Here is a 27633-nt window from a genome sequence, read left to right on the forward strand (position 1 = left end):
TTGTAGAGGAATAATAAAGCAAAAAGTTTCGAGCTTTTAAGCTTCTTCAATAATAATAACGCTGCTATAAAAACGAAGAGTTCTAGGTTTAAAAATGTAAGCTTAGAATTTTTAAAGACAAACTCAGATAGCGATCTTGAAATTCAGGATTTATAAATGTGTAGATTAAAGTTCGAGCTTAGATCTTCAAATTTAGAGCTTTGAAATTTATACTCAAATTTCAAGATTTAGCCAATTCTAAGTTAGTGCCAAGATTAAAAATACTAGAGTCGATTAAAGCTCAAAACTGCCACATCTTAAAGCTCATTTTTGAAATTGTATCGAGCTTTAAATTTAGAGCTTTGAAATTAATACTGAAATTTCAACTGATTTCAGATTTATTCGAACGAATATTCAGGAAAACAAAATTTTCAATTTTAAAATTGTAGTTTCGACATATTAAAATCGCACTTTCAAATTAATTGACCTTTCGACGTTTAAAAACCAAATAATTTTTGAAATTAACTTCGAAATTTGAAAGCTTCTGGACTGGTGCGATGTAGTGCTCCAACTTTGAGCTTAAAATTTAGAGCTTTGAAATTAATACCGAAATTTCAAAATTTAAGGGATTCCAGATTTGTTCTAAAGATGATTCAGCATTAAAATTGTAGTTCCGACATGTTAAAGTCGGAACTAACGGAAGATTTGATGTTTAAAAACCAAACAATTTTTGAAATTAGTTTCGAAATTTGAAAGCTTCTGGAATGGTGCGAAGTAGCGCTCGAACTTTGAGATTTCAATTTAGTGCTTTGAAATTAATACTAAAACTTCAGAAATCAAATCCTTGAATTTTTAAGTCGCCAATGCGCTGAAGCTTTTTACATTAATCGAAAAGCTTGGACTTTTAAAAATCTAAGCTGCTCGAGATTAAAGTTCATTTTTGAAATTAATATCGAGACTTATAATATGTGCTTCTAGAATGACGTTACAGTTTTGACATTTTAAGTTTCTAGATAAATAATCACACAGCTTAAAGAAGAATCATGGTTTCTGCGTTTACAACGAAAGCTTCGACTTGTTGAAATCGAGCTTTGAATTTAAAATCGAAAATTCCGAATTCACAACATGTAAATGATCACAGTACTCGACTTTCCAGCAATATGTGAACCACTTTTCCATAACTCAGTATGAACCCAAACGCACAATCAACCCCTCGACTCCACCATCATAAATTACCCAAATTCGCATCCCCAAGAAACGCTAACAACCCCCTGTTAAAAATGTACATATCAAGCAGACTCCGACCTCGTTAAATCATCCCAGTCATGTTTAAATAATCTAAACATGCACCCTATTTACCTACCCATCTTCTCGCATCATTACCCCGAAGAAACTCCCCCGTAATGAGATAAAAAAGTGATGAAAAACGTTCCACAGCGACACATTTACCAGAATTTATGAAAAAGATATGCAGAGTGAGACGTGCAAAAATGTGCAGATCGTACATTAGGCCGGTCCTGTAAAATAGGGCCGCGACGACGTTCGCTCTAAACAATTTAATCCCCTGATACGGCTGATGCGTTGAAAAAGCACGACGATGTGATGGTAATAAAGCACGAGTCGGTCGGCGAGGACGTATATTAAAAGGAGGGCATTGGGATGCTGGACACGTACGAAGGAAGATATAAAGGACGTGTGGGAGCGCGTTTTTCCAATTAATGTGTGGGGGGCGGCGGAATGCGACGAAAGCGAGGCAGAAGCTCGGTGAGGCGGCGGCTGTTCATCAGAATTAATAAACATGATCGAATTAATTTTTTTCCCTTTTCTTCAATTTTGCAATTTTTAAATATGACAATTTTTGGTTTTTTCGTCATCTGTAATTTGTCAATTTTTCGGTTTTTCAGCAACTTTGATTTTTTAAAATTGTTTTATTTATTTACTTCCAAATGTTTCAATTTTTCGTTTCTTCTATTCTTCGATTTGCAATTTTTTCATTTTGCGATTTTCCGATTTCTCAGTTTTTCAATTTTTTGATTTTTGGATTTTCCAGTTTTTCGTTTCAGTGTTTTATTTTCTTTATTTTTAATTTAAATTATTTAAATTAAAAAAACGAAAAAAGGAAAAATTGGAAAATATAAAATACAAAATTCAAAAAATGGAAATATCAAAAATTCGAAAATCTGAAATTAAAAAATTTAGAACATGAAATAGAAAAGTCGAGAAAGCGAAAAATTGAAAAATCTGAAATTACAGAAATTAAAAAAAAATGAAAAATCGACAAATCGAAAAATCTAAAAGAACAGAAATTAAAATATCGAGATATTAAAGAATCAAAAAATTGAAAAATTGAGCATCAAAATATAAAATAATCGAAAAGTTAAAAATTTTTAAATTTTTAAAATAAAAAATTGAGAAATCAAAAACCTGAAAAACATAAAAACTAAAAAATTGAAAAACTAAGAAATCGATAGATTGGAAACCACAAAAATCGAGAAATGGGAAAATCGGAAAATCGATTAATCGAGAAATCGGAAAATCGACAAATCGAAAACTTAGAATCACCAAAAATTGAAAAAAATGTCAAAACATCCAAATCTCGATAATTCGAAAATCGAAAAATTGAAAACTCGAAAAATTGAAAACTTTAAAGTCTAGCTCAAATATCGAAAAACTGAAAAATCAAAAAATCGAAAAATTGAACAATCGGAAAATCGAAAAGACGAAAAATCCGAAAAACCTTAAATTAAAAAAAATAAACTCGTCGAAAATTAAAAATATGAAAAATGAAAAAAATTCAAAATTAAAAAGTTGAAAAATTATACTGAGACATCGGAAAAAACTGAAAAGTCGAAAAATAGAAAAAATTGAAAAATCGAAAACCTGAAAGTTGAAGAAATTAAAAAATTGCAAAATCGAGAAATTCAAAAATTTTTAAAATAAGGAGAATAAAATACTGAAAAGAAAAATTGAAACACTGAAGAATCTGAAATTTTAAAAATAAAAAAAAATGAAAAATCGAGAAATCGAAAAATGGGAAGTCAAAAATTGAAAAATTCAAAAATCGAAAAACAAAAGTTGGAGAACTGAAATATCGAAAAATTGAAGAATCAAAAAATTGAAAAGTTAAAAATTTAAAAAGTGAAAAAAATGAAAAATCAAAATTCTGAAAAAATGAAAAATTGAAAAACTAAGAAATCGATTGATCTAAAACCACAAAAATCAAAAACTCGATAATTCGAAAATCAGAAAATTGAGAAATCGAAATATCAAAAACTAAGATAAAACGAAAAAATGAAAAACTGAAAAATATAAACCGGAAATGTCGAATATTGGAAAGATAGGGAACTCGAAATATCAAAAAAACTGAAATTAAAAAATTCGAAAAATTGAAAAACAGAAAAATCGAAGGGCTGAAAAATCGAGAAACCGAAAAATCTAAAATTAAAAATATCGAAAAACTGAAAACTCGAAAAATTTAAATCTTTAAAGTCTAGCTCAAATATCGAAAAACTGAAAAATCAATAAATCGAAAAATTGAACAATCGGGAAATCGAAAAGTCGAAAAATCGAAAAAACCTTAAATAAAAAAAAAATAAAAAAAAACTCAGAATCGTCAAAAATTGATATGAAAAATGAAAAAATTTCAAAATTAAAAAGTTGAAAAATTATACTGAGACATCGAAAAAAACTGAAAAGTCGAAAAATTGAAAAAAATTGAAAAATCGAAAACCTGAAAATTCAAGAAATTGAAAAATTGCAAAATCGAGACATTCAAAAATTTTTAAAATAAGGAGAATGAAATACTGAAACGAAAAATTGAAACACTGAAGAATCTGAAATTTTAAAAATAAAAAAAAATGAAAAATCGAGAAATCGAAAAATGGGAAGTCAAAAATTGAAAAATTCAAAAATCGATAAACAAAAGTTGGAGAACTGAAATATCGAAAAATTGAAGAATCAAAAAATTGAAAAGTTAAAATTTTAAAAAGTAAAAAAATTGAAAAATCAAAATTCAGAAAAAATGAAAAATTGAAAAACTAAGAAATCGATTGATCTAAAACCACAAAACTCAAAAACTCGATAATTCGAAAATCAGAACATTAAGAAATCGAAGTATCAAAAACTGAGATAAAACGAAAAAAGGAAAAACTGAAAAATATAAAGCGGAAAAGTCGAATATTGGAAAGATAGGGAACTCGAAATATCAAAAAAACTGAAATTAAAAAAATCGAAAAATTAAAAAACAGAAAAATCGAAGGGCTGAAAAATCGAGAAACCGAAAAATCTAAAATAAAAAATATCGAAAAACTGAAAACTCGAAAAATTTAAATCTTTAAAGTCTAGCTCAAATATCGAAAAACTGAAAAATCAATAAATCGAAAAATTGAACAATCGGGAAATCGAAAAGTCGAAAAATCGAAAAAACCTTAAATTAAAAAAAAATAAAAAAAAACTCAGAATCGTCGAAAATTGATATGAAAAATGAAAAAATTTCAAAATTAAAAAGTTGAAAAATTATACTGAGACATCGAAAAAAACTGAAAAGTCGAAAAATAGAAAAAATTGAAAAATCGAAACCCTGAAAATTCAAGAAATTGAAAAATTGCAAAATCGAGACATTCAAAAATTTTTAAAATAAGGAGAATGAAATACTGAAACGAAAAATTGAAACACTGAAGAATCTGAAATTTTAAAAATAAAAAAAAATGAAAAATCGAGAAATCGAAAAATGGGAAGTCAAAAATTCAAAAATTCAAAAATCGAAAAACAAAAGTTGGAGAACTGAAATATCGAAAAATTGAAGAATCAAAAAATTGAAAAGCTAAAAATTTAAAAAGTGAAAAAAATGAAAAATCAAAATTCTGAAAAAATGAAAAATTGAAAAACTAAGAAATCGATTGATCTAAAACCACAAAAATCAAAAACTCGATAATTCGAAAATCAGAAAATTGAGAAGTCGAAATATCAAAAACTAAGATAAAACGAAAAAATGAAAAACTGAAAAATATAAACCGGAAATGTCGAATATTGGAAAGATAGGGAACTCGAAATATCAAAAAAACTGAAATTAAAAAAATGGAAAAATTGAAAAACAGAAAAATCGAAGGGCTGAAAAATCGAGAAACCGAAAAATCTAAAATTAAAAATATCGAAAACTGAAAACTCGATTTTAAATCTTTAAAGTCTAGCTCAAATATCGAAAAACTGAAAAATCAATAAATCGAAAAATTGAACAATCGGGAAATCGAAAAGTCGAAAAATCGAAAAAACCTTAAATTAAAAAAAAAATAAAAAAAAACTCAGAATCGTCGAAAATTGAAATATGAAAAATGAAAAAATTTCAAAATTAAAAAGTTGAAAAATTATATTGAGACATCGAAAAAAACTGAAAAGTCGAAAAATAGAAAAAATTGAAAAATCGAAAACCTGAAAATTCAAGAAATTGAAAAATTGCAAAATCGAGATATTCAAAAATTTTTAAAATAAGGAGAATGAAATACTGAAACGAAAAATTGAAACACTGAAGAATCTGAAATTTTAAAAATAAAAAAAAATGAAAAATCGAGAAATCGAAAAATGGGAAGTCAAAAATTGAAAAATTCAAAAATCGATAAACAAAAGTTGGAGAACTGAAATATCGAAAAATTGAAGAATCAAAAAATTGAAAAGTTAAAAATTTAAAAAGTGAAAAAAATGAAAAATCAAAATTCTGAAAAAATGAAAAATTGAAAAACTAAGAAATCGATTGGTCTAAAACCACAAAAATCAAAAACTCGATTATTCGAAAATCAGAAAATTGAGAAATCGAAATATCAAAAACTAAGATAAAACGAAAAAATAAAAAACTGAAAAATATAAACCGGAAATGTCGAATATTGGAAAGATAGGGAACTCGAAATATCAAAAAAACTGAAATTAAAAAATTCGAAAAATTGAAAAACAGAAAAATCGAAAGGCTGAAAAATCGAGAAACCGAAAAATCTAAAATTAAAAATATCGAAAAACTGAAAACTCGAAAAATTGAAAACTTTAAAGTCTAGCTCAAATATCGAAAAACTGAAAAATCAATAAATCGAAAAATTGAACAATCGGGAAATCGAAAAGTCGAAAAATCGAAAAAACCTTAATTTAAAAAAAAAAAAAATAAAAAACTCAGAATCGTCGAAAATTGAAATATGAAAAATGAAAAAATTTCAAAATTAAAAAGTTGAAAAATTATACTGAGACATCGAAAAAAACTGAAAAGTCGAAAAATAGAAAAAATTGAAAAATCGAAAACCTGAAAATTCAAGAAATTGAAAAATTGCAAAATCGAGACATTCAAAAATTTTTAAAATAATGAGAATAAAATACTGAAACGAAAAATTGAAACACTCAAGAATCTGAAATTTTAAAAATAAAAAAAATGAAAAATCGAGAAATCGAAAAATGGGAAGTCAAAAATTGAAAAATTCAAAAATCGAAAAACAAAAGTTGGAGAACTGAAATATCGAAAAATTGAAGAATCAAAAAATTGAAAAGTTAAAAATTTAAAAAGTGAAAAAAATGAAAAATCAAAATTCTGAAAAAATGAAAAATTGAAGAACTAAGAAATCGATTGATCTAAAACCACAAAAATCAAAAACTCGATAATTCGAAAATCAGAAAATTGAGAAATCGAAATATCAAAAACTAAGATAAAACGAAAAAATGAAAAACTGAAAAATATAAACCGGAAATGTCGAATATTGGAAAGATAGGCAACTCGAAATATCAAAAAAATTGAAATTAAAAAATTCGAAAAATTTAAATCTTTAAAGTCTAGCTCAAATATCGAAAAACTGAAAAATCAATAAATCGAAAAATTGAACAATCGGTAAATCGAAAAGTCGAAAAATCGAAAAAACCTTAAATTAAAAAAAAAATAAAAAAAAACTCAGAATCGTCGAAAATTGATATGAAAAATGAAAAAATTTCAAAATTAAAAAGTTGAAAAATTATACTGGGACATCGAAAAAAACTGAAAAGTCGAAAAATAGAAAAAATTGAAAAATCGAAAACCTGAAAATTCAAGAAATTGAAAAATTGCAAAATCGAGACATTCAAAAATTTTTAAAATAAGGAGAATGAAATACTGAAACGAAAAATTGAAACACTGAAGAATCTGAAATTTTAAAAATAAAAAAAAATGAAAAATCGAGAAATCGAAAAATGGGAAGTCAAAAATTGAAAAATTCAAAAATCGATAAACAAAAGTTGGAGAACTGAAATATCGAAAAATTGAAGAATCAAAAAATTGAAAAGTTAAAATTTTAAAAAGTAAAAAAATTGAAAAATCAAAATTCAGAAAAAATGAAAAATTGAAAAACTAAGAAATCGATTGATCTAAAACCACAAAACTCAAAAACTCGATAATTCGAAAATCAGAACATTAAGAAATCGAAGTATCAAAAACTGAGATAAAACGAAAAAAGGAAAAACTGAAAAATATAAAGCGGAAAAGTCGAATATTGGAAAGATAGGGAACTCGAAATATCAAAAAAACTGAAATTAAAAAAATCGAAAAATTAAAAAACAGAAAAATCGAAGGGCTGAAAAATCGAGAAACCGAAAAATCTAAAATAAAAAATATCGAAAAACTGAAAACTCGAAAAATTTAAATCTTTAAAGTCTAGCTCAAATATCGAAAAACTGAAAAATCAATAAATCGAAAAATTGAACAATCGGGAAATCGAAAAGTCGAAAAATCGAAAAAACCTTAAATTAAAAAAAAATAAAAACGAAAAAATGAAAAATTAGAAAATAAAAAGCGGAAAAGTCGAATATCGGAAAGATAGAGAACTCGAAATATCAAAAAAACTGAAATCAAAAAATTCGAAAAATTGAAAAATAAAAAAATCGAAGAGCTGAAAAATCGTGAAACCGAAAAATCAGAAAATCTGGAAATCCAAAAGTCGAAAATTCGAAAATTCAAAAAATCAAAAAAATGAAAAATCAAAATTCTGGAAAAAACGAAAAGTTAAAAAATTGAAAAACTCAGAAAGCCGTTGAAAAGTCGAAAAATCGAGAAATAGAAAATCAAAAAATTGGAAAATCGCTTAATAGAGAAATCGAGAATTCGAAAAATCGATAAATCGAAAATATGAAAAATGGAAAAATCGGAAAATTGAACAAACAAAAGTCGAAACATCCAAATCTCGAAAATTGAGAAGTCGAAATATCAAAAACTGAGATAAAACGAAAAAATGAAAAACTAGAAAATAAAAAGTGGAAAAGTCGAATATTGGAAAGATAGAGAACTCGAAATATCAAAAAAACTGAAATAAAAAAAATCGAAAAATTGAAAAATAAAAAACTCGAAGAGCTGAAAAATCGTGAAACCGAAAAATCAGAAAATCGGGAAATCGAAAAGTCGAGAATTCGAAAATTCAAAAAATCAAAAAAATGGAAAATCAAAATTCTGTAAAAAACGAACAATTAAAAAATAGAAAAACTCAGAAAGCTGCCGAAAAGTCGAAAAATCGAGAAATAGAAAATTAAAAATTTGGAAAACCGCTTAATAGAGAAATCGAGAATTCGAAAAATCGATAAATCGAAAACTTAGAACCATCAAAAATTGAAAATATGAAAAATAAAAAAAATCGAAAATCAAAAAATTGAAAAATCGTAATACTCAAACATCGGAAAATTGAGAAGTCGGAAAATAAAACAACTGAGAAATCTAGAACTTGAAAAAATAATAAATCGGGATATTGAAACATTATAAAAGTAGAGAAAATAAAATATCGGAACAAAAATTGAAGAAATAAAAAATTTTAAATCGAAACATCGGAAATTACAAAAATTGAAAAAAATTGAAAAATTGAGAAATCCTGAAATCGAAAAATTGGAAGTAAAAATTTAAGGAATTCAAAAGACTGAAAAGCAGAAAAGTCGGAAGACTGAAATATGGAGAAATAGAAAAATCTAAAATTTAAAGAACGGAGAAATTAAAATATCTAAAAGTTGAAAAATCAAAAAATTGAAAAATTGGGAAAACGAAACATCAAAAAATCTAAATCGAAAGATCGGAAAATCTAAAATTAAAAAAATCAACAAATTCAAATTAATAAAAAATTTGAAAAGACGAAAAATTGAAAAATTTAAATACTGACAAATCGAAAAATGGATTTATCCAGAAATTGAGAAATCGCAATTTCGAAAAAACAACAAATCGAAAACTCACAATCTGCAAAAATTGAAAGCATGAAAAATGAAACGATTTCAAAATCAAAAAATTGAAAAATCGTAATAATGAAATATTGGAAAATTGAAAAATCGAAAAATTGAAAAATTTTAAAAATAAAGAAAATAAGATATCGAAACGAAAAATGAAAGAAATAAAAAATTGAAAAATCACGAAATTCAAATTTCCAAAATTTGGAAAATTGAAACAATGAAAAATTGAAAAATTGCAAATCGAATAAGTGAAAAAATAAAGAAAATAAAAACGGAAACCAGTAGGTGCAAATGGAAACTTTGAAGAAATGAAAGAATACAGAAATTGAACAATTAAAAATTAAAAACTCGAGAAATGTAAATCGAAAACAAAAATAGCAAAAAAAACATTTTTTTATATTCAAAGGGGCTTCACTTCAAGGGCGAGAAAAGCTCTGTCGAAATATCCCCCCACGAAATTTTTCCGGGATTAAATCATTGCCGCTTCAAGTTTACAAACTTCCCAAATTATAATTACAAGATAACGCCGTGTTATCGTCAATATTTAATGCTCGAACAGGTACCTCGAAGCTGCGAAAGGGCTTAGAACTTCGTAGATCGATGCAAATTACTCCGGTTAATAAATAAATTCGAGATAATGAAAATAGATGGCTTGCCTCATGTGGATCGTCCATTAAAAACACTTCAAATTAACGATGTCGGTCTGTTAATTTGAACGTTATATTTAACATCGTTCAGTAACTGACGCCGAACAAATATATAACTTTGTAGAGTGAGTGAAAGCTTCAACGAGATTAAAAATTGCTTGTCGGCTCGGAGAGGAGCTATTGTACACATTGTAAACATTTGACGGATGAAGGTGATTGTAGGTGAACCTTTTGATGTAGCTGAAAGGAGCTTTCGGAAGGATATTTAACCTACATTTGTCTGTGTCGGGTTCGGTAAACTTCTCCGTTTTTTTAAGCTGCCAGACGTCGACGTTGTGAGCTAATTTTTTATGGTTTATGAATCCGCTTTAGAATATGCACAAAATATTTCGTGAATCGTTAATCTCTTGGAATCTTGTTATCCAGCTGCAAAACACCGTCCCCGAGCCCCCCTCCCGAATCTTCTCCATGTAATTGCCTCGAAACTTTCAAATTCATAAGTGGCATCTACTCACCAAGTTGTAAACAAATCAAACTTCCCCACTTGGAAACTTTTCATTCATCTCGAAGTTCTCGCGTAAAGTATGCACCACGAATCGAATTTCCGGGTTAATCCCGGCGTTGCCTTTTAACTTTCCCTCCCGCGAACACCGCCTTGACAGTTTCTGCCTGAAAAACGGCCGAATAATAGCGATTTATTAAAACTTCCCACTGAAACAAACAATCTAACATTTAAGACCGACGAACGAAGAGGAGAGCATCCTTCAAGCGGTATGATGGATCGTGTTTGCGCCCCCTAATCGGAAAAATCGACGTTCTCTCACCGTTCTCATCATTAAAGGGCGGATTTTGGGCTGAAAAAACAAAATAGGGGCTGAAATAGGCGATAAAAATGGGGATTTAGACCAGAAAAGGGCAAAATAGGCGCTTTAGGTAAGAAGCTTTAATGATAAAGATTTCTGCGTTTAAACATTAAAGCTTCGAATGGTTAAAGTTGAACCTAGAAATTAATCTTGAAATTCGAGATTTGGAAAAATGTGTTTTAGTGTTCTAGCCTAGATCATCAAATTTGGAGCTTTGAAATTATAACTGACATCACAAGTTTTAAGGGATTCGAAATTAGCGCCAAAATTCAGGACAAGAAATCCAAAACTTTCGATTTTTATATATGTCTTCGTTTCATTTGAAAATCAAAACCGCCACACCATTCATTTTTGAAATGAATATAGAAATTTGAAAGCTCTTACCTAAATAGTGTTAAAGTTTAGACGAGCTTTTACGCTTGTAGACGAAAAGTAACGTAGCTGAGTTTAAAAATGAAAGCTCTGAATTGTTAAAGTCAAACTCTGAAATTAATCTTGAAATTCGGCATTTGGAAAGATGTACATTAGTGTTCGAGCTTAGATGTTCATTTAGAGCTTTGAAATTAATTGTGAAATTTCAAAATTAGTGCCCAGATTCAGGATACAAAAGTCAAAACTTTTAATTATAATGTCGTTGTTTCTACGTACTCAAATCAAACTTTAAAACTAATCCCAGATTCTACGGCTAAAAATAAAATTGCGGTGTATTAAAGCTAATTTCTGAAATCAATATTGAGATATGAAAGCTTATAGAATATCGGTACCGTTTAGAACTTTTAAGCTTTTGCAGAACTAATAAGGATCAAGATTTCTCAGTTTAACACTGAAAGCTTCGAATTGTTCAAGTTGAATCTTGAAATTCGAGATTCAGCAAGATGTAAATTGGCGTTCGAGTCTGGATCTTCAAATTTGGAGCTTTGAAATTAATATCGAAATTTCAAGTGTTAAGGGATTCGAAATTAGTGTCAAAATTCAAGATACGAAAATCTAAAACTGCCACATATTATTGTTTATTTTTGAAAATGTAGATTTGAAAGCTCCTAAGAGAATATCGTTAAAGTTCAGACGAACTTAAAAGCTTGTAGAGGAATTATAACGCAACTTTAAGATTGAAATTTTTGAGTTTAAAAATGAATTCGAATTGTCAAAGTCAAACTTTTAAATTAACCTCGAAATTCTGAATTTGGGAAGATGTAGATTAATGTTCGAGCTTAGATCTTCTAATTTAGAGCTTTGAAATTACTTTTGAGATTTCATTATATACGGGTTTCAAAATAAGTGGCAATGTTCAGGATATAAAAGTCAAAACTTCGAATTTTTATGTCGCAGCTTCGACGTATTAAAATCGAGCTTTGAAATGAATCGAAGATTCGACGTTTAAAATTCAAAACTGCCACATATTAAAGCTCATTTTATAAATTAATACCGAGATTTGAAAGCTTCTAAAATGACGTTAAAGTTTCGATCTTTTAAGCTTCTAGAGGAACAATAACTCAGCTCCAAGGACCAAAATTTCCACCTTTAAAAATGAAAGTTTCGAAGAGTTAAAATGGAACTTTGATATTAATCTTGTAATTCGGGATTTAGAAAGATATAGTTTAATTTTCGAGCTTCGATCTTCAAATCTCGAGTTTTGAAATTGATATTCAAATTTCAATAAGATTCAGCATATAAAAGTCAAAGCTTTGAATTTTTATGTCGCAGCTTCGTCGTATTAAAATCAAGCTTTGAAATTAATCGAAGATTAGACGTCTAAAATTCAAAACTGCCACGTATGAAAGCTCATTTTAGATATTAATACCGAGATTTGAAAGCTTGTAGAATGACGTTAAAGTTTCGAACTTTTAAGCTTCTAGAGGAACAGTAACCCAGCTCTGAGGACCAAGATTTCCACGTTTAACAATGAAAATTTTGAACAGTTAATGTCGAACTTTGATATTAATCTTGTAATTCGGGATTTAGAAAGATGTAGTTTAATTTTCGAGCTTCGATCTTCAAATCTCGAGTTTTGAAAGTGATATAAAAATTTCAAAATTCAGGATAAAAAGTCAAAGGTTTGAATTTTTATGTCGCAGCTTCGTCGTATTAAAATCAAGCTTTGAAATTAATCGAAGATTCGACGTCTAAACATGAAAAACATTAAAGCTCATTTTTGAAATCAATATCCAAATTTGAAAGCTTCTAGAATGTCGTTAATGTTTAGAACTTTTAAGCTTCTACAGAAATAGAAAGACAGCTTTAAGGATCAAGATTTCTAATTTTAAAACTGAAAGCTTCGAATGGTTCAAGTTAAATCTTGAAATTGATCTTGAAATTCGAGATTCAGGAAGATGTAAATTGGTGTTCGAATCTAGATCTTGAAATTTGGAGCTTTGAAATTAATATCGAAATTTCAAGTTTTAAGGGATTCGAAATTATTGTCAAAATTCAAGATACGAAAATCAAAACTGTCGATTTTTGTGTTGCCGTTTCGTTAAAAAAATCAAAACTGCCGCATGTTAATGTTCATTTTTGAAATTAATACAGAGATTTGAAAGCTCCTACCAGAATGGCGTTAAAGTTTAGACGAACTTTAAAACTTGCAGAGGAACAATATCGCAGCTTCAATATCAAGATATCTGAGTTTAAAAATGAAAGCTTCGAATTGTTAAAGTCAAGCTTTAATTTAAGATTTTAATTTGGAGCTTTGAAATTTATTTTGAAAATAAAAAATTTGAGCTTGAACATTAGTGCCCAGATTCAGTATACAAAAGTCAAAACTTTTAATTATTATTTCATGGTTTCTACGTAGTAAAATCGAACTTTGAAGTTAATCGAAGATTCGACGTCTAAACATGAAAAACATTAAAGCTCATTTTTGAAATCAATATCCAGATTTGAAAGCTTCTAAAATGTCGTTAACGTTTAGAACTTTTAAGCTTCTACAGAAATACTAAAGCAGCTTTAAGGATCAAGATTTCTAAGTTTAAAACTGAAAACTTCGAATGGTTCAAGTTAAACAGAGCTGTTCAGTACTTCAAGTAAAAGTACTTGAAGTAATACTTCAAGTACTTTAAGTACTTCAAGTACTTTACTTGAAGTACTTTTATATTTAGGTACTTGGTACTTGGTACTTGAAGTATTTCTAAAATGTACTTGAGTTTAGTACTTGATTTTGCCAAGTACTTTACTCCAAGTACTTCACTCAGTATTTTAAATACTCTTGAATTACTTGAAGTATGAAAGTGGAAATTTCAAATACTTTAGTCTCTATTTTACGAAGTTTTCACATCTCAAAATAGGGTCTGTTAAATACTTGAAGTTATTAATTCAATTATTTGATTAGATGTATTTCTATAGTAAAATCGTGTTTGTTTCCTGTGAGGTTATATTTTGATCTGTGATTGTGGATATCTTATCCACAATATGACGTACATTTCATAGGTACTTGCATAATGCCGATAGATAGGTAGGTAAGAAAATTAATGTCATAAATATGTCATTTGAGAGTGGATGTAAAATTTTCAGCGATGTAAAGTTGTGAATATATGAATTTTGTCTTTTTTGTGTTTTGGTCTGGAACTTAACTTTGCGGGTAGTTTTTCAGTACCTTCCCGGTACCCCAAAGGGAATCGGGTTTGTTGACGTACCTGCTAAAGTGCAAGGTCGGATTTGAAAATATTTGAGAAATGATTCAGTACTCGTTCAAAAAGATATTTATTCTTTCATTAGTTTCTTAACCCCGCCGTGTATTTGTCAGTAAGAAGCCTGGTCAGGGCGGAGAACTCGGCAGGGGATTATCCCTTTTATTATAATAGCAATAGCTGATGGCAGGTACAGACTTTCATATTTGCCTCTCCATCCTAGAATTTAAACACAATTTTATGTTAAATATTTTGCAGTTTAATTTTCTTTATCATGTTAGACACTCGTTTTTTACCAAATTTTCTTTTTTTGTTTATACATGGTTCAGCCATATAAACTTAGTTTGTTATTACTACTTATATTTTCTCACATTACAGTTTCAAATAATCTGTTAAATTGTGTGAATTATTTGAACACCAACAATTTAAAAAGACGTAATGCAGAAAAACAATGATTTTAAAAGTCACACTAATTAGTGTCATTTATCTTTCCTGTGCGGATTTTATTTATTACCGTACAACAACTTTACGTTTTGCATTGCATCGCTTATTACATAAACCCAATATTGTTCAAAATGAAATATGTTTTGTGAAACTCGGCTCGTAGTGCCAATGTTTTTTGTAATCCAGTTGATACGACCATGATTGTATGGTTTTGATGAGTACCGAATTGTACTTTGATATTGCTCGAAGGACCTTTGTTTTGTTGTGTGCGAAATAATAGACAGCGTTCGGTTTCGATGTTTAAATACAGGACGGTTACAGAAGTACTGAATTTACATTTGTATTTACAATATCAGGTAAAGATACCCAAAAGGGTCAGTGGCCCCTTCCGTAAATAGAACAAAACACATATTCACATTATAAAAAAAATACAAAGTTAATGAAATTCGCGATTAGTTAGTATAATTGCCTAGATAAATACACCCCTACGAAATACTTTAACAATAATAAATTTAGTACATATTTACCTGAATTTTCGCAAAAGCCGTTGTTAGTCATTCCCTGAAGTCATTGTAGTTATCAGTTACTAATGTCATCTTCTTTGGGTTTTCAGGTAAAAATAAAAAATAAGCCAATCGAAAATGTAAAGGAAAATTTTGAAAGTATTGTGGCATTAGAGGAACAAAATTTTGTATAAATGGACGGAACAGCATTACGAACCTATTATTTGTGATTTGTCAGTGTAAAGTTGCATACTTAGTTAGACAAACATTGTAGTGATTAGTGTTTACTATTTAGTCACTGTAGTATTTAGGTTAATTTAATAATTTTTAGAATAGTAAATACGTAAGTGGTAGATAGATATATTCAGGAATATGGGGCATTCATTCCAAGAAAATTCTCAGCATTTTTGGTAACCGCAAAAGTAAAAAACGACTAATTACTTTGATCACCTTGATATTTTTCAAGAGTTATAGTTTTCGCTGAAAATGGACTCTCGTTTTAGGCATTTTATTTTTTATTTAAAAAATTCATACATTTTTTTTTTGAAAATGCAACATAGTGACTTAAACATTTTTATGTCACGAGCATGTATATGTATCGCACTGCTCTTAAAATTTTTTTCTGAAAAATTTCACTTTCAGAAATCCGGCCCTGTGCACTTTCACAGTGGGTAATGATTAAGGGTGCTGTAAACTGCCCACAAACTTAAACACGGAACCGGTTCATAAAATTCATATATTTTTAACACAACTTTATTAAAAAATCAGAACGTTTTGGTGGTGAACCAAAATTCAAAATATTAAAAAAAGGCAACAGAAGCCTGAGAAAATACCATACAGCGCCGATGTTTTTGTTATAAATTAATAGTAAGCATACATAGACAACGCCGTCATGTATTTTATTTTAAATTTTAAATTAGAAATAGACGTTAATTTTGTCGAAGGCATTGTGTCAACAGAAAGATGTAAAAGTATTTCAAAAGAATATTGTTTATAAATAACATAGTATTATTAATAAGTGAGCTACCATTCTGCATTTAAGTTGATGCTTATGCAATTTTTTATGTGGCGAAATATGTATTATTGTATACTTAAATTCTGAGTATTAAAAAATTCAGTTCTAAAATATATTAAGCTTTTTTAAAAAAACAGGAAAAGTTATCTAATTCTACAGTATTTCAAATAATTAGAAAGTACTTGAAGCATTTTCAGTACTTCAAGTATTTGTAAGTACTTGAAGTATACCTCCAGTACTTCAAGTACTCGTAAGTACTTGAAGTAATGTACTTGGCTTGTACTTCAAGTACATCTGAAAAGTACTTGATACTTGAAATACTCTTGCTGAAAGTAAGTACTTGGTACTTTACTTGAACACTATTTCAAGTAGTACTTTGTACTTGGTACTTCAAGTACTTTTTTTGAGTACTTTGAACAGCTCTGAAGTTAAATCTTGAAATAAATCTTGAAATTCGAGGTTCAGAAAGATGCAAATTAGTATTCGAATCTAGATCTTAAAATTTGGAGCTTAGAAATTAATATCGAAATTTCAAGTTTTAAGGGATTTGAAATTATTGTCAAAATTCAAGACACGAAAATCAAAACTTTCGATTTTTGTGTTGCCGTTTCGTTTAAAAATCAAAACTGTCGCATGTTAATGTTCACTTTTGAAATTAATACAGAGATTTGAAAGCTCCTACCAGAATGGCGTTAAAGTTTAGACGAACTTTTAAGCTTGCAGAGGAACAATATCGCAGGTTCAAGATCAAGATTTCTGAGTTTAAAAATGAAAGATTCGAATTGTTAAAATAATGTTTTGAAATTAACCTTGAAAGTCAGCATCTGGAAAGATGTAGATTAGTGTTTTAGTTTTAGATTCTAATTTGGAGCTTTGCAATTAATTTTGAAATTACAAAATTTGAGCTTGAAAATTAGTGCCCAGATTCAGGATACAAAAATCGAAACTTTTAATTATTATGTCATCGTATCGAGGTATTAAAATCGAGCTTTGAAATTAATTCAAAACTTCCACATATTAAAGCTCAGTATAGAATTTAATACCAAAATTTGAAAGCTTCTAGAATGGTGTTAAAGTTCCGAAGTTTTACGTTTCTAGACGAACAATAACAGCTTTAAGGATCATGATTTCTTGGTTTAAAAATGAAAATTTCGAACAGTTAAAGTCGAACTTTGAAATTAATCTTGAAATTCGGGATTTAGAAAGAGGTAGATTAGTGTTTTAACTTCGATCTTCAAATCTGGATTTTTGAAATTGATATAGAAATTTCAAGATTCAATGGATTCGAATTTAGTTCCAAGATTTAGGATGTAAAAGCCAAAATCCTGAATTTTTATGTCTTAGCTTCGACGTATTAAAATCGAGCTTTGAAATTAATTGAAAATTCAACGCTAAAATTCAAAACTGCCACATATTAACGCTCAATTTAGAAATTAATACCGAGATTTGAAAGCTTCTAGAATGGTGTTAAAGTTCCGAAGTTTTACGTTTCTAGACGAACAATAACAGCTTTAAGGATCAAGATTTCTTGGTTTAAAAATGAAAATTTCGAACAGTTAAAGTCTAACTTTGAAATTAATCTTGAAATTCGGGATTTAGAAAGATGTAGATTAGTGTTTGAGCTTCGATCTTCAAATCTGGATTTTTGAAATTGATATAGAAATTTCAAGATTCAAGGGATTCGAATTTAGTTGCAAGATTTAGGATGTAAAAGCCAAAATCTTGAATTTTTATGTCGTAGCTTCAACGTATTAAAATCGAGCTTTGAAATTAATTGAAAATTCAACGTCTAAAATTCAAAACTGCCACATATTAAAGCTCAATTTAGAAATTAATACCGAGATTTGAAAGCTTCTAGAATGGTGTTAAAGTTCCGAAGTTTTACGTTTCTAGACGAACAATAACAGCTTTAAGGATCAAGATTTCTTGGTTTAAAAATGAAAATTTCCAACAGTTAAACTCGAACTTTGAAATTAATTCAAAATTCAACGTCTAAAATTCAAAACTGCCACATAAGTATTAAAGCTCAGTTTAGAAATTAATACCGAGATTTCAAAGCTTCTAGAATGACGTTAAAGTTTCGCACTTTTACGTTTCTAGAGGAACAATAACAGCTTTAAGGATCAAGATTTCTAGGTTTAAAAATGAAAATTTCGAGCAGTTAAAGTCGAAATTTGAAATTAATCTTGAAATTCGGGATTTAGAAAGATGTAGATTAGTATTTGAGCTTCGATCTTCAAATCTGGATTTTTGAAATTGATATAGAAATTTCAAGATTCAACGGATTCGAATTTAGTTGCAAGATTTAGGATGTAAAAGCCAAAATCTTGAATTTTTATGTCGTAGCTTCGACGTATTAAAATCGAGCTTTGAAATCAATTGAAAATTCAACGTCTAAAATTCAAAACTGCCACATATTAAAGCTCGATTTAGAAATTAATACCGAGATTTGAAAGCTTCTAGAATGGTGTTAATGTTCCGAAGTTTTACGTTTCTAGACGAACAATAACAGCTTTAAGGGTCAAGATTTCTTGGTTTAAAAATGAAAATTTCGAACAGTTAAAGTCTAACTTTGAAATTAATCTTGAAATTCGGGATTTAGAAAGATGTAGATTAGTGTTTGAGCTTCGATCTTCAAATCTCGATTTTTGAAATTGATATAGAAAATGGATTCGAATTTAGTTCCAAGATTTAGGATGTAAAAGCCAAAATCCTGAATTTTTATGTCGCACGTTCGACGTATTAAAATCGAGCTTTGGAATTAATTAAAAATTCGACTTCTAAAATTCAAAACTGCCACATATTAAAGCTTATTTTAGATTAATTCCTATTCGAGCTTTGATCTTCAAATTTTGTGCTTCGAAATTGATATCGAAATTTCAAGATTCAAAATTCGGATAAAATAGTCAAAACTTTCAATCTTGATGTATTAGCTTCCGCGTATTAAAAGCGAATTTTGTAATTAATTTAAAATTCGATGATTAAATATCAAAACTGCCACATATTAAAGCTCATTTCTCAAAATTAATATAGAAATTTGAAAGGTTCTACTAGAATTGCACTGACGCTTAGACGAACTTTCAAGCTTCTACAGGAATTATAACGCAGCTTTAAGAAACAATATTTCTACATTTAAAAACGAAAGCTTCGAGCTGTTAAAATCGAACTTTGAATTGAATTTAGAAATTCTGGATTTAGAAAGATATAGATTAGGATTCGAGCTTCGATCTTCAAATTTTGAGCTTCGAAATTGATATTGAAATTTTAAGAGTTAAAGGATTTGACATTAGTGCCAAAATTCGGATAAAAGTGTCAAAATTTTCAATCTTGATGTATTAGCTTCTACGTATTAAAAGCGAATTTTGTAATTAATTTAAGATTCGACGTTTAAAAATCAAAACTGCCACATCTTAAAGCTCATTTTTCAAAATTAATATAGAGATCTGGAAGCTTCTACTAGAATTGCGTTAAAGCTTAGACAAACTTTTAAGCTTCTAGAGGAATTATGACGCAGCTTTAGGAATCAATATTTCTACATTTAAAAATGAAAGCTTCGAACTCTTAAAATCGAACTTTGACATTAATCTTGAAATCCGGGATTTAGAAAGATATAGATTAGTATTCGAGCTTTGATCTTCAAATTTTGAGCTTCGAAATTGATATTGAAATTTCAAAACTTAAAGAATTTGAAATTTGTGACAAAATTCGGATAAAAGAGTCAAAATTTTCAATCTTGATATATTAGTTTCCACATATTAAAAGCGAATTTTGTAATTAATTTAGGATTAGACGTTTAAAAATCAAAACTACCACATATTAAAGCTCAATTTGCAACATTAATATAGAGATCTGAAAGCTTCCACTAGAATTGCATTAAAGTTTAGACGAACTTTTGAGCTTCTGGAGAAATTATAACACAGCTTTAAGAATAATATTTCTACATTTAAAAACGAAAGCTTTGTACTGTTAAAATCGAACTTTGAAATTAATTTTGAAATTCGGGATTTAGAAAGATATAAATTAGTATTCGAGCTTTGGTCTTCAAATTTTGAGCTTCGAAATTAATATTGAAATTTCAAGACTTAAAGGATTTGGAATTAGTGCCAAAATTCGGATAAAAGAGTAAAAATTTTCAATTTTGATGTATTAGCTTCCACGTATTGAAAGCGAATTTTGTAATTAATTTAAGATTCGACGTTAAAAAATCAAAACTGCCACATCTTAAAGCTCATTTTTCAAAATTAAAATAGAGGTCTGAAAGCTTCTACTAGAATTGCATTAAAGTTTAGACGAACTTTTAAGCTTCTAGAGGAATTATAACGCAGCTTTAAGAATCGATATTTCTATATTTAAAAATGAAAGCTTCGAACTGTTCAAATCGAACTTTGAATTTAATTTAAAAATTCGGGATTTAGAAAGATATAAATTAGTATTCGAGCTATGATCTTCAAATTTTGAGCTTCGAAATTGATATTGAAATTTTAAGACTTAAAAGATTTGAAATTTGTGTCAAAATTTCTATCAAAGTGTCAAAATTTTTAATCTTGATGTATTACCTTCCACGTATTAAAAGCGAATTCTGTAATTAATTTAAGATTCGACATTAAAAAATCAGAACTGCCACATATTAAAGCTCATTCTCCAAAGTTATTATAAAGATCTGAAAAATTCTACTAGAATTGCATTGAAGTTTAAACATACTTTTAAGCTTCTAGAGGAATTATAACACAGCTTTAACAACCAATATTTCTGCATTTAAAAATGAAAGCTTCGAAGTGTTAATATCGAACTTTGAAATTAATTTAGAAATTCGGGATTTAGAAAGATATAAATTAGTATTCGAGCTTTGATCTTCAAAGTTTGAGCTTCGAAATTGATATTGAAATTTCAAGATTTAAAGGATTTCAAATTAGTGCCAAAATTCGTATAAAAGAGTAAAAATTTTCAATCTTGATGTATTCGCTTCCACGTATTACAAGCCAATTTTTTAATTAATTTAAGATTCGACGTTTAAAAATCAAAACTGCCACATATTAAAACTCATTTTTCAAAATAAATATAGAGATCTGAAGGCTTCTACTAGAATGGCATTAAAATTTAGCTGAACTTTTAAGCTTCTAGAGGAATTATAACGCAGCTTTAAGAATCAATATTTCTACATTTAAAAATGAAAGCTTCGAACTGTTAAAATCGAACTTTGAAATTAATTTAAAAATTCGGGATTTAGAAAGATATAGATTAGTATTCGGGCTTTGATCTTCAAATTTTGAGCTTCGAAATTGATATTGAAATTTCAAGACTTAAAGGATTTGAAATTAGTCCCAAAATTCGGATAAAAGAGTCAAAATTTTCAGTCTTGATGTATTAGCTTCCACGTATTAAAAGCGAATTTTGTAATTAATGTAAGACTCGACGTTAAAAAATCAAAACTGCCACATATTAAATCTCATTTTTCAAAATAAATATAGAGATCTGAAGGCTTCTACTAGAATGGCATTAAAATTTAGCTGAACTTTTAAGCTTCTAGAGGAATTATAACGCAGCTTTAAGAATCAATATTTCTACATTTAAAAATGAAAGCTTCGAACTGTTAAAATCGAACTTTGAAATTAATTTAAAAATTCGGGATTTAGAAAGATATAGATTAGTATTCGGGCTTTGATCTTCAAATTTTGAGCTTCGAAATTGATATTGAAATTTCAAGACTTAAAGGATTTGAAATTAGTCCCAAAATTCGGATAAAAGAGTCAAAATTTTCAGTCTTGATGTATTAGCTTCCACGTATTAAAAGCGAATTTTGTAATTAATGTAAGACTCGACGTTAAAAAATCAAAACTGCCACATATTAAATCTCATTTTTCAAAATTGATGTAGAGATCTGAAAGCTTCTACTAGAATTGCATTAAAGTTTACACCAACTTTTAAGCTTCTAGAGGAATTATAACACAGCTTTAAGGATCGATATTTCTTCATTTAAAAATGAAAGCTTCGAACTGTTCAAATCGAACTTTGAATTTAATTTAAAAATTAGGGATTTCGAAAGATATAGATTAGTGTTCGAGCTTGGATCTTCAAATTTTGAGCTTCGAAATTGATATTGAAATTTCAAGACTTAAAGGATTTGAAATTAGTGACAAAATTCGGATAAAACTGTCAAAATGTTCAGTCTTGATGTATTAGCTTCCACGTATTAAAAGCCAATTTTGTAATTAATTTAAAATTCGACGTTAAAAAGTCAAAACTGGCATATATTAAAGCTCATTTTTCAAACTTAATATAGAGATCTGAAAGCTTCTACTAGAAATGCATTAAGTTTAGACGAACTTTTAAGCTTCTAGAGGAATTTTAACACAACTTTAGAACCAATATTTCTACATTTAACTTTGAAATTAATGTTCAGATTTGAAAGCTTCTAGAATGACGTGTGCTTAGGGGTACAAGAACTCTAAATTGTAGAACAAAATAGGTAGACTGGAGTAAAATAGACGGAAAAAAGTAGAATAAAAAAGCAGCTTTATCAAATCTCGTGCCGAATTTGCGTCCTCCGCCTCGATCTCGCTCCCCTTTTCCTAATTGAGCCCATTTCCAGGTTGTTGACAGAACGAGCAATCCTGTGATTCCGCAAACGCAAAAAGACTGTTTAGTTATAATAAAAACAAGTGCTTTTTTTGAATGTTAAGTGCGACTTTTGATATACATGGAGTTCTTGGACGGCCTCCGACACAACAAGACGCTCTCCAGGTTCCTGTCGCAATCTCTGTAAGTACTGACCTGTGTTATCCTCGTTCCCGTTTTAATTACGGACTTTTCAAAGCCCGAAAGGATTTCTTTGCGTTCGTTACCCGAAACGATTTAAAGCGCCTTAATTAGAACAAGTGCTCGGTCGGTGTGGTTCCGACTGCATAATAATCAATTTCGACTTCAACGTTGTACATATTTAAAATTAATAAATTAATGCTGTGAAACGAGATAAGCGCAGAAACGCGGTCAGATTTACACAAGCGGCGAAAAAACAAATAAGGGTGTCACCAAAGCGATTTTCTTTGTCCTCGCATCACTTATAATTATTCCTCTCCAATCTTCGTCCCTTCTCCGGGGTTTTCCTCAAGAAATTCACTTACAAATCCGCCAAACCCGGAATTTACAACGTCACTCAACGAATAAAAATTTCCCTTTTTTTTCGTCTCGGGAGACTCGACCCTAATTAGGTCGATCTAGTTGAGGAAGCGATAGTCGGACGGAACTACACATAACACATAAATTAAACCGATTTATGGCAGCTTGATAGCGCTTTGTTTATTGCTATAGTAAAATCCGGGTCGAGATAAAACCGATGACATGTCATCACCGTCGCTGCGGCTTTAAAAAACCTAATGGCAGAAATAATGACGGAATGGAGGGCTCGCAGAGAATGCAAATGAGTTTAAACGGGCGAAAAAAGGTAGCCGATCGTGATCGTCGAGTGGAAAATTTCGGGAGTCCGCTTATTAGGTACGAATTCGTTTCCACAAGATAAACAGAAAAGGGACTTGTGTATTGCGTTTTGTCGGAACAGCGGTTCTTTTACCGATCGGGTTTTTTCGGCGGTTTTGTTTGGGAGATAAGTGCGCTTTATTTGAGTTGGGCTTAAATTGTTTGGTTTGTGGAGGATGGGATTTCGGGTGCATATAATGCGAGGTGGTGATAAATTTTATTGGAGTGGATTTAATATAGTAAAGGAGTGACGAACGCGTTTGTGTGCACAGAGATTGTGTGCTAATATGCGTGGATTTTCATAATTTATTAAAAAATTGCGCTAAAATTATTTAGAGAGAAATTTTCGAGCCCTTGCAACATGTATAATAAAACAAATTAGTTTGTTAGTTGAATGATATAACTTGATTCCGTAAAATTATTTTTTTTGTAATAAAAACCAAAAATAATCCGAGAGAATTCGTGATTATTAAAAAATAATTCAAGAGAGAATTTGGAAAAATCCGGTAAAATCAGCAATATTCCGGAAGAATCTGAGTGAATTCGAGAGAATTCGAAAATAATCCGACAGAATTCGATAGAATCACAGAGACTTCCAAAGAATGCGGAAAAACATGACAGAGCACGAAAACAGTCGAAAAATCTCCAAAGGATTGGAAAGAATTCGATAGAATCGGAGAGAATTTAAGAGAATCCAGGAGAGTTTCAAAGAATCCGCATGACTCCTAGAGAAATTAATAAAATCTGAAAAAATACGAACACAAGGGAATTTTCGAAAATTCGGAAGAATACGAAAAGAATCCAAGACTTCGAGAGAATCCGAAGAATTTGAAAGAATCCGGTAAAATCCGCAAGATTCCGGAAAAATCGATAGAATTTCAGAGGCTACGAAATAATTCGAAAATATACGGAAAAACACGACAGAACAAAAAACAGTCCGAAAGAGTTTGAAAGAATCCGCGTGACTTTTAGAGAATCTGACAGAAATGCAAACGAATTCAAGGGAAAGAAGTCGGAAGAATCCAGTAAAATCCGTGAGATTCCAAAGAATCCGAGTGAATCCGAAAATAATTCCAGAGATTCCGATAGAATCCTAAAGAATACGGAAAGAATCCTAAAGAATACGAAAATAAATGAGAGAATCTGATCAAGTTCTGAAAAGATCTGAGAGCATCCGACAGAATCAGAGAGACTCCGAAGGATAATAAAAAATCCGCTTGATTTCTGAAAAAATCCGATAGAATCTAAGAGAGTACACGAGAATCCGAAATAAATCGAAAATAATTCGAGACAATCCGACAAATTTTGGAGAAACACAAAAGACTCTGACCAAATTTTTAGACCATTCGAATTCGATAGAATCCAAGACTCCGAGAGAATCCAAGGGAATTCGAGAGAAGTCACGAGAATCCGAGAGAATTCGGAAGAATATGAGTGAATCAGAGAATTCTATGGAATCCTAAAGACTGCAAGGATCCAATATATTTTGAAAATCCTCGAAAACCCGAAGAAATCTGAAAGAAACCTAAAGAGAAGGGGATTCTAAGGGATTCCTAAATAAAGAAGAAACACAGGAAGAACTCGAAATAATACGAAAAAGTCCGAGAGAATACGAAAAAGTCCGAGAGAATTCGAAAACATTCGATAGAATCCAAGAACATTCTAGAGAACCCAGAAAAGAACCTGAAAGAATCCCAGGAAATCTGTGAGAATCCAGAAGAATCTGAAAGAATCAGATAGACTCCGAGAGAATCCGATAAAATACGGAAGAATACGAGAAAATCTGACCAAGTTCTGAAAAGGTCTGAGAGAATTCGGATGAATACAAAAGAATCCGAAAAAATACAGACTCCGATAGAATTCGAAAGAATCCAAGGGAATTCTAGAGAAAAGAAGAAAAGTCGGAAGAACCCGAATAAATACGAAAAAATTGGAGCGAATCTGAAAATAATTTTAGATTATTCGAAAAAATCAGAGAGACCCCGAGAGAATCCGAAAGAATACGAACATAATCCGGCAGGATTCGGGAGAATTCAATTCATAGGAGAAGAATCCGAAAGAATACGAGAAAGAATCCAAAAGAATTCGAAAGAATCCGTGTAGCTCCTTGGAAACCTGATGAATCTGAAAAAATTCGAGAGAATCTAAGAGTATACGAAAAAATTCGTGATAATTAAAAAATAATTCAAGAGAGTCCTACAGAATTTGGAAAAATCCGGTAAAATCATCAATATTCCGGAAGAATCTGAGTGAATTCGAGAGGATTCGAAAAAAATCCGAGAGAATCCGATAGAATCACAGAGACTCCCAAAGAATGTGGAAGAACACGACAGAGCACGAGAACAGTCGAAAAGTCTTCAAAGGATTGGATAGAATTCGATAGAATCGGAGAGAATTTAAAAGAATCCAGGAGAGTTTCAAAGAATCCGCATGCCTCCTAGAGAAATTGATAGAATCTGAAAAAATACGAACACAAGGAAATTTTCGAAAATTCGGAAGGATACGAAAAAAATTAAAGACTTCGAGAGAATCCGAAAACGATCTTAGAAAATTCAAAGGAATTCCAGAAAATTCTTGAGAATCCGAAGAATTTGAAAGAATCCGGTAAAATCAGTAAAATCAAAAATTCAAGGGAATTCTCGAAAATCCGAAAGAATTCGGAAGAATCCAGTAAAATCAGTGAGATTCCAAAGAATCCGAGTGAATCCGAAAATAATTGCAGAGATTCCGATAGAATCCTAAAAAATACGGAAACAATCCGAAAGAAAACGGCAACAAATGACAGAATCTGATCAAGTGCTGAAAAGATCTGAGAGCATCCGACAGAATCAGAGAGACTCCGAAAGAATAATAAGAATCCGCTTGGGTTCTGAAAAAATCCGATAGAATCTAAGAGAGTACAAGAGAATCCAAAATAAATCGAAAATAATTCGAGAGAATCTGACAGGTTCTGGAAAAACACAAATCCGATAGAATCCTAAAGACTGCGAAAAGAATCCGAAAAAATACGAGACATAACATGCGATAATCTGAGAGGATGCGAAAGAATCCAAAAAAAATTCTCACATGATCCTAGAGAATCTGGGAGAAGTCGAAAGAATCCGAGACACTCTGAAATAACCAGAAAACAATCGAACAGAATGCAAGAGAATTTAGAGAATATTCAAGAATTCGAAAAAATATTAATAAATACTAATAAAAATATTTTGAAAATCCTCGAAAACCCGAAAAAATCCTGAAGAACCCGAAAGAATCTGAATGAAACCTAAAAAGAAGAGGATTCTAAGGGATTCGGAATTAAAGAAGAAAATCAGGAAGAATCCGAAATAATTCGAAAAAGTCCGAGAGAATACGAAAACATTCGATAGAATTCAAGAACATTCTAGAGAACCCAGAAAAGAAACAGGAAGAATCCGAGAAAATCTGTGAGAATCCAAAAGAATCTGAAAAAATCAGAGAGAACCCGAGAGAATCCGAAAGAATACGAACATAATCCGGCAGGATTCGAGAGAATTCGGTAGAATCCGAGATAATTTAAGAGAATCTGGAAGAATCCAGGAACATAAGAGAAGAATCCGAAGGAATACGAGAAAGAATCCAAAAAAATTCGAAAGAATCCGCGTAACTCCTAGAAATGCATATCGAATCTGAAAAAATCAGAGATAATTCGAAAGAATGCAACCAAGTTCTCAAATGATTCGAGAAAATCCTGAGGAATCAAAATACTTAATCCAAGACTCCAAAAGAATACAAAGACAAACCAAGAGAATTCGAAATAATTCGGGCGAATTCGAAGGAATTCAAGTGAATCCAAGAGAGTTTGAAAATAATTTAGGAGAATCCGATAGAATCCTAAAGAATGCGATAAGATTCTGCAAAACAAAACAA

The 27633-nt window shown here is 29.8% G+C and overlaps 1 protein-coding gene across 5 annotated transcripts in view; it reads left to right on the plus strand.

Moving 5' to 3' along the window:
* The window catches only part of LOC135140472 (synaptotagmin-7), a 905289-nt gene that overhangs the window by 575841 nt on the left and 301815 nt on the right, over positions 1-27633 (plus strand). Inside the window, exon 2 of one of the 5 annotated variants that reach the window (XM_064071038.1) lies at positions 22862-23031. The exons of the other annotated variants lie outside the window; for them this stretch is intronic. Within the exon in view, the coding sequence (XP_063927108.1) occupies positions 22970-23031 (62 nt within the window). The 5' untranslated portion in view covers positions 22862-22969. The remainder of the gene's footprint in view (positions 1-22861; positions 23032-27633) is intronic. 5 annotated transcript variants of the gene reach the window in all.

This window comes from Zophobas morio, unplaced genomic scaffold, assembly GCF_036711695.1.
Source record: "Zophobas morio isolate AGI-343-1 ecotype UQ-CSIRO unplaced genomic scaffold, CSIRO_AGI_Zmor_V1 ptg000040l, whole genome shotgun sequence".
NCBI classification, from domain to species: Eukaryota; Metazoa; Arthropoda; class Insecta; order Coleoptera; family Tenebrionidae; genus Zophobas; species Zophobas morio.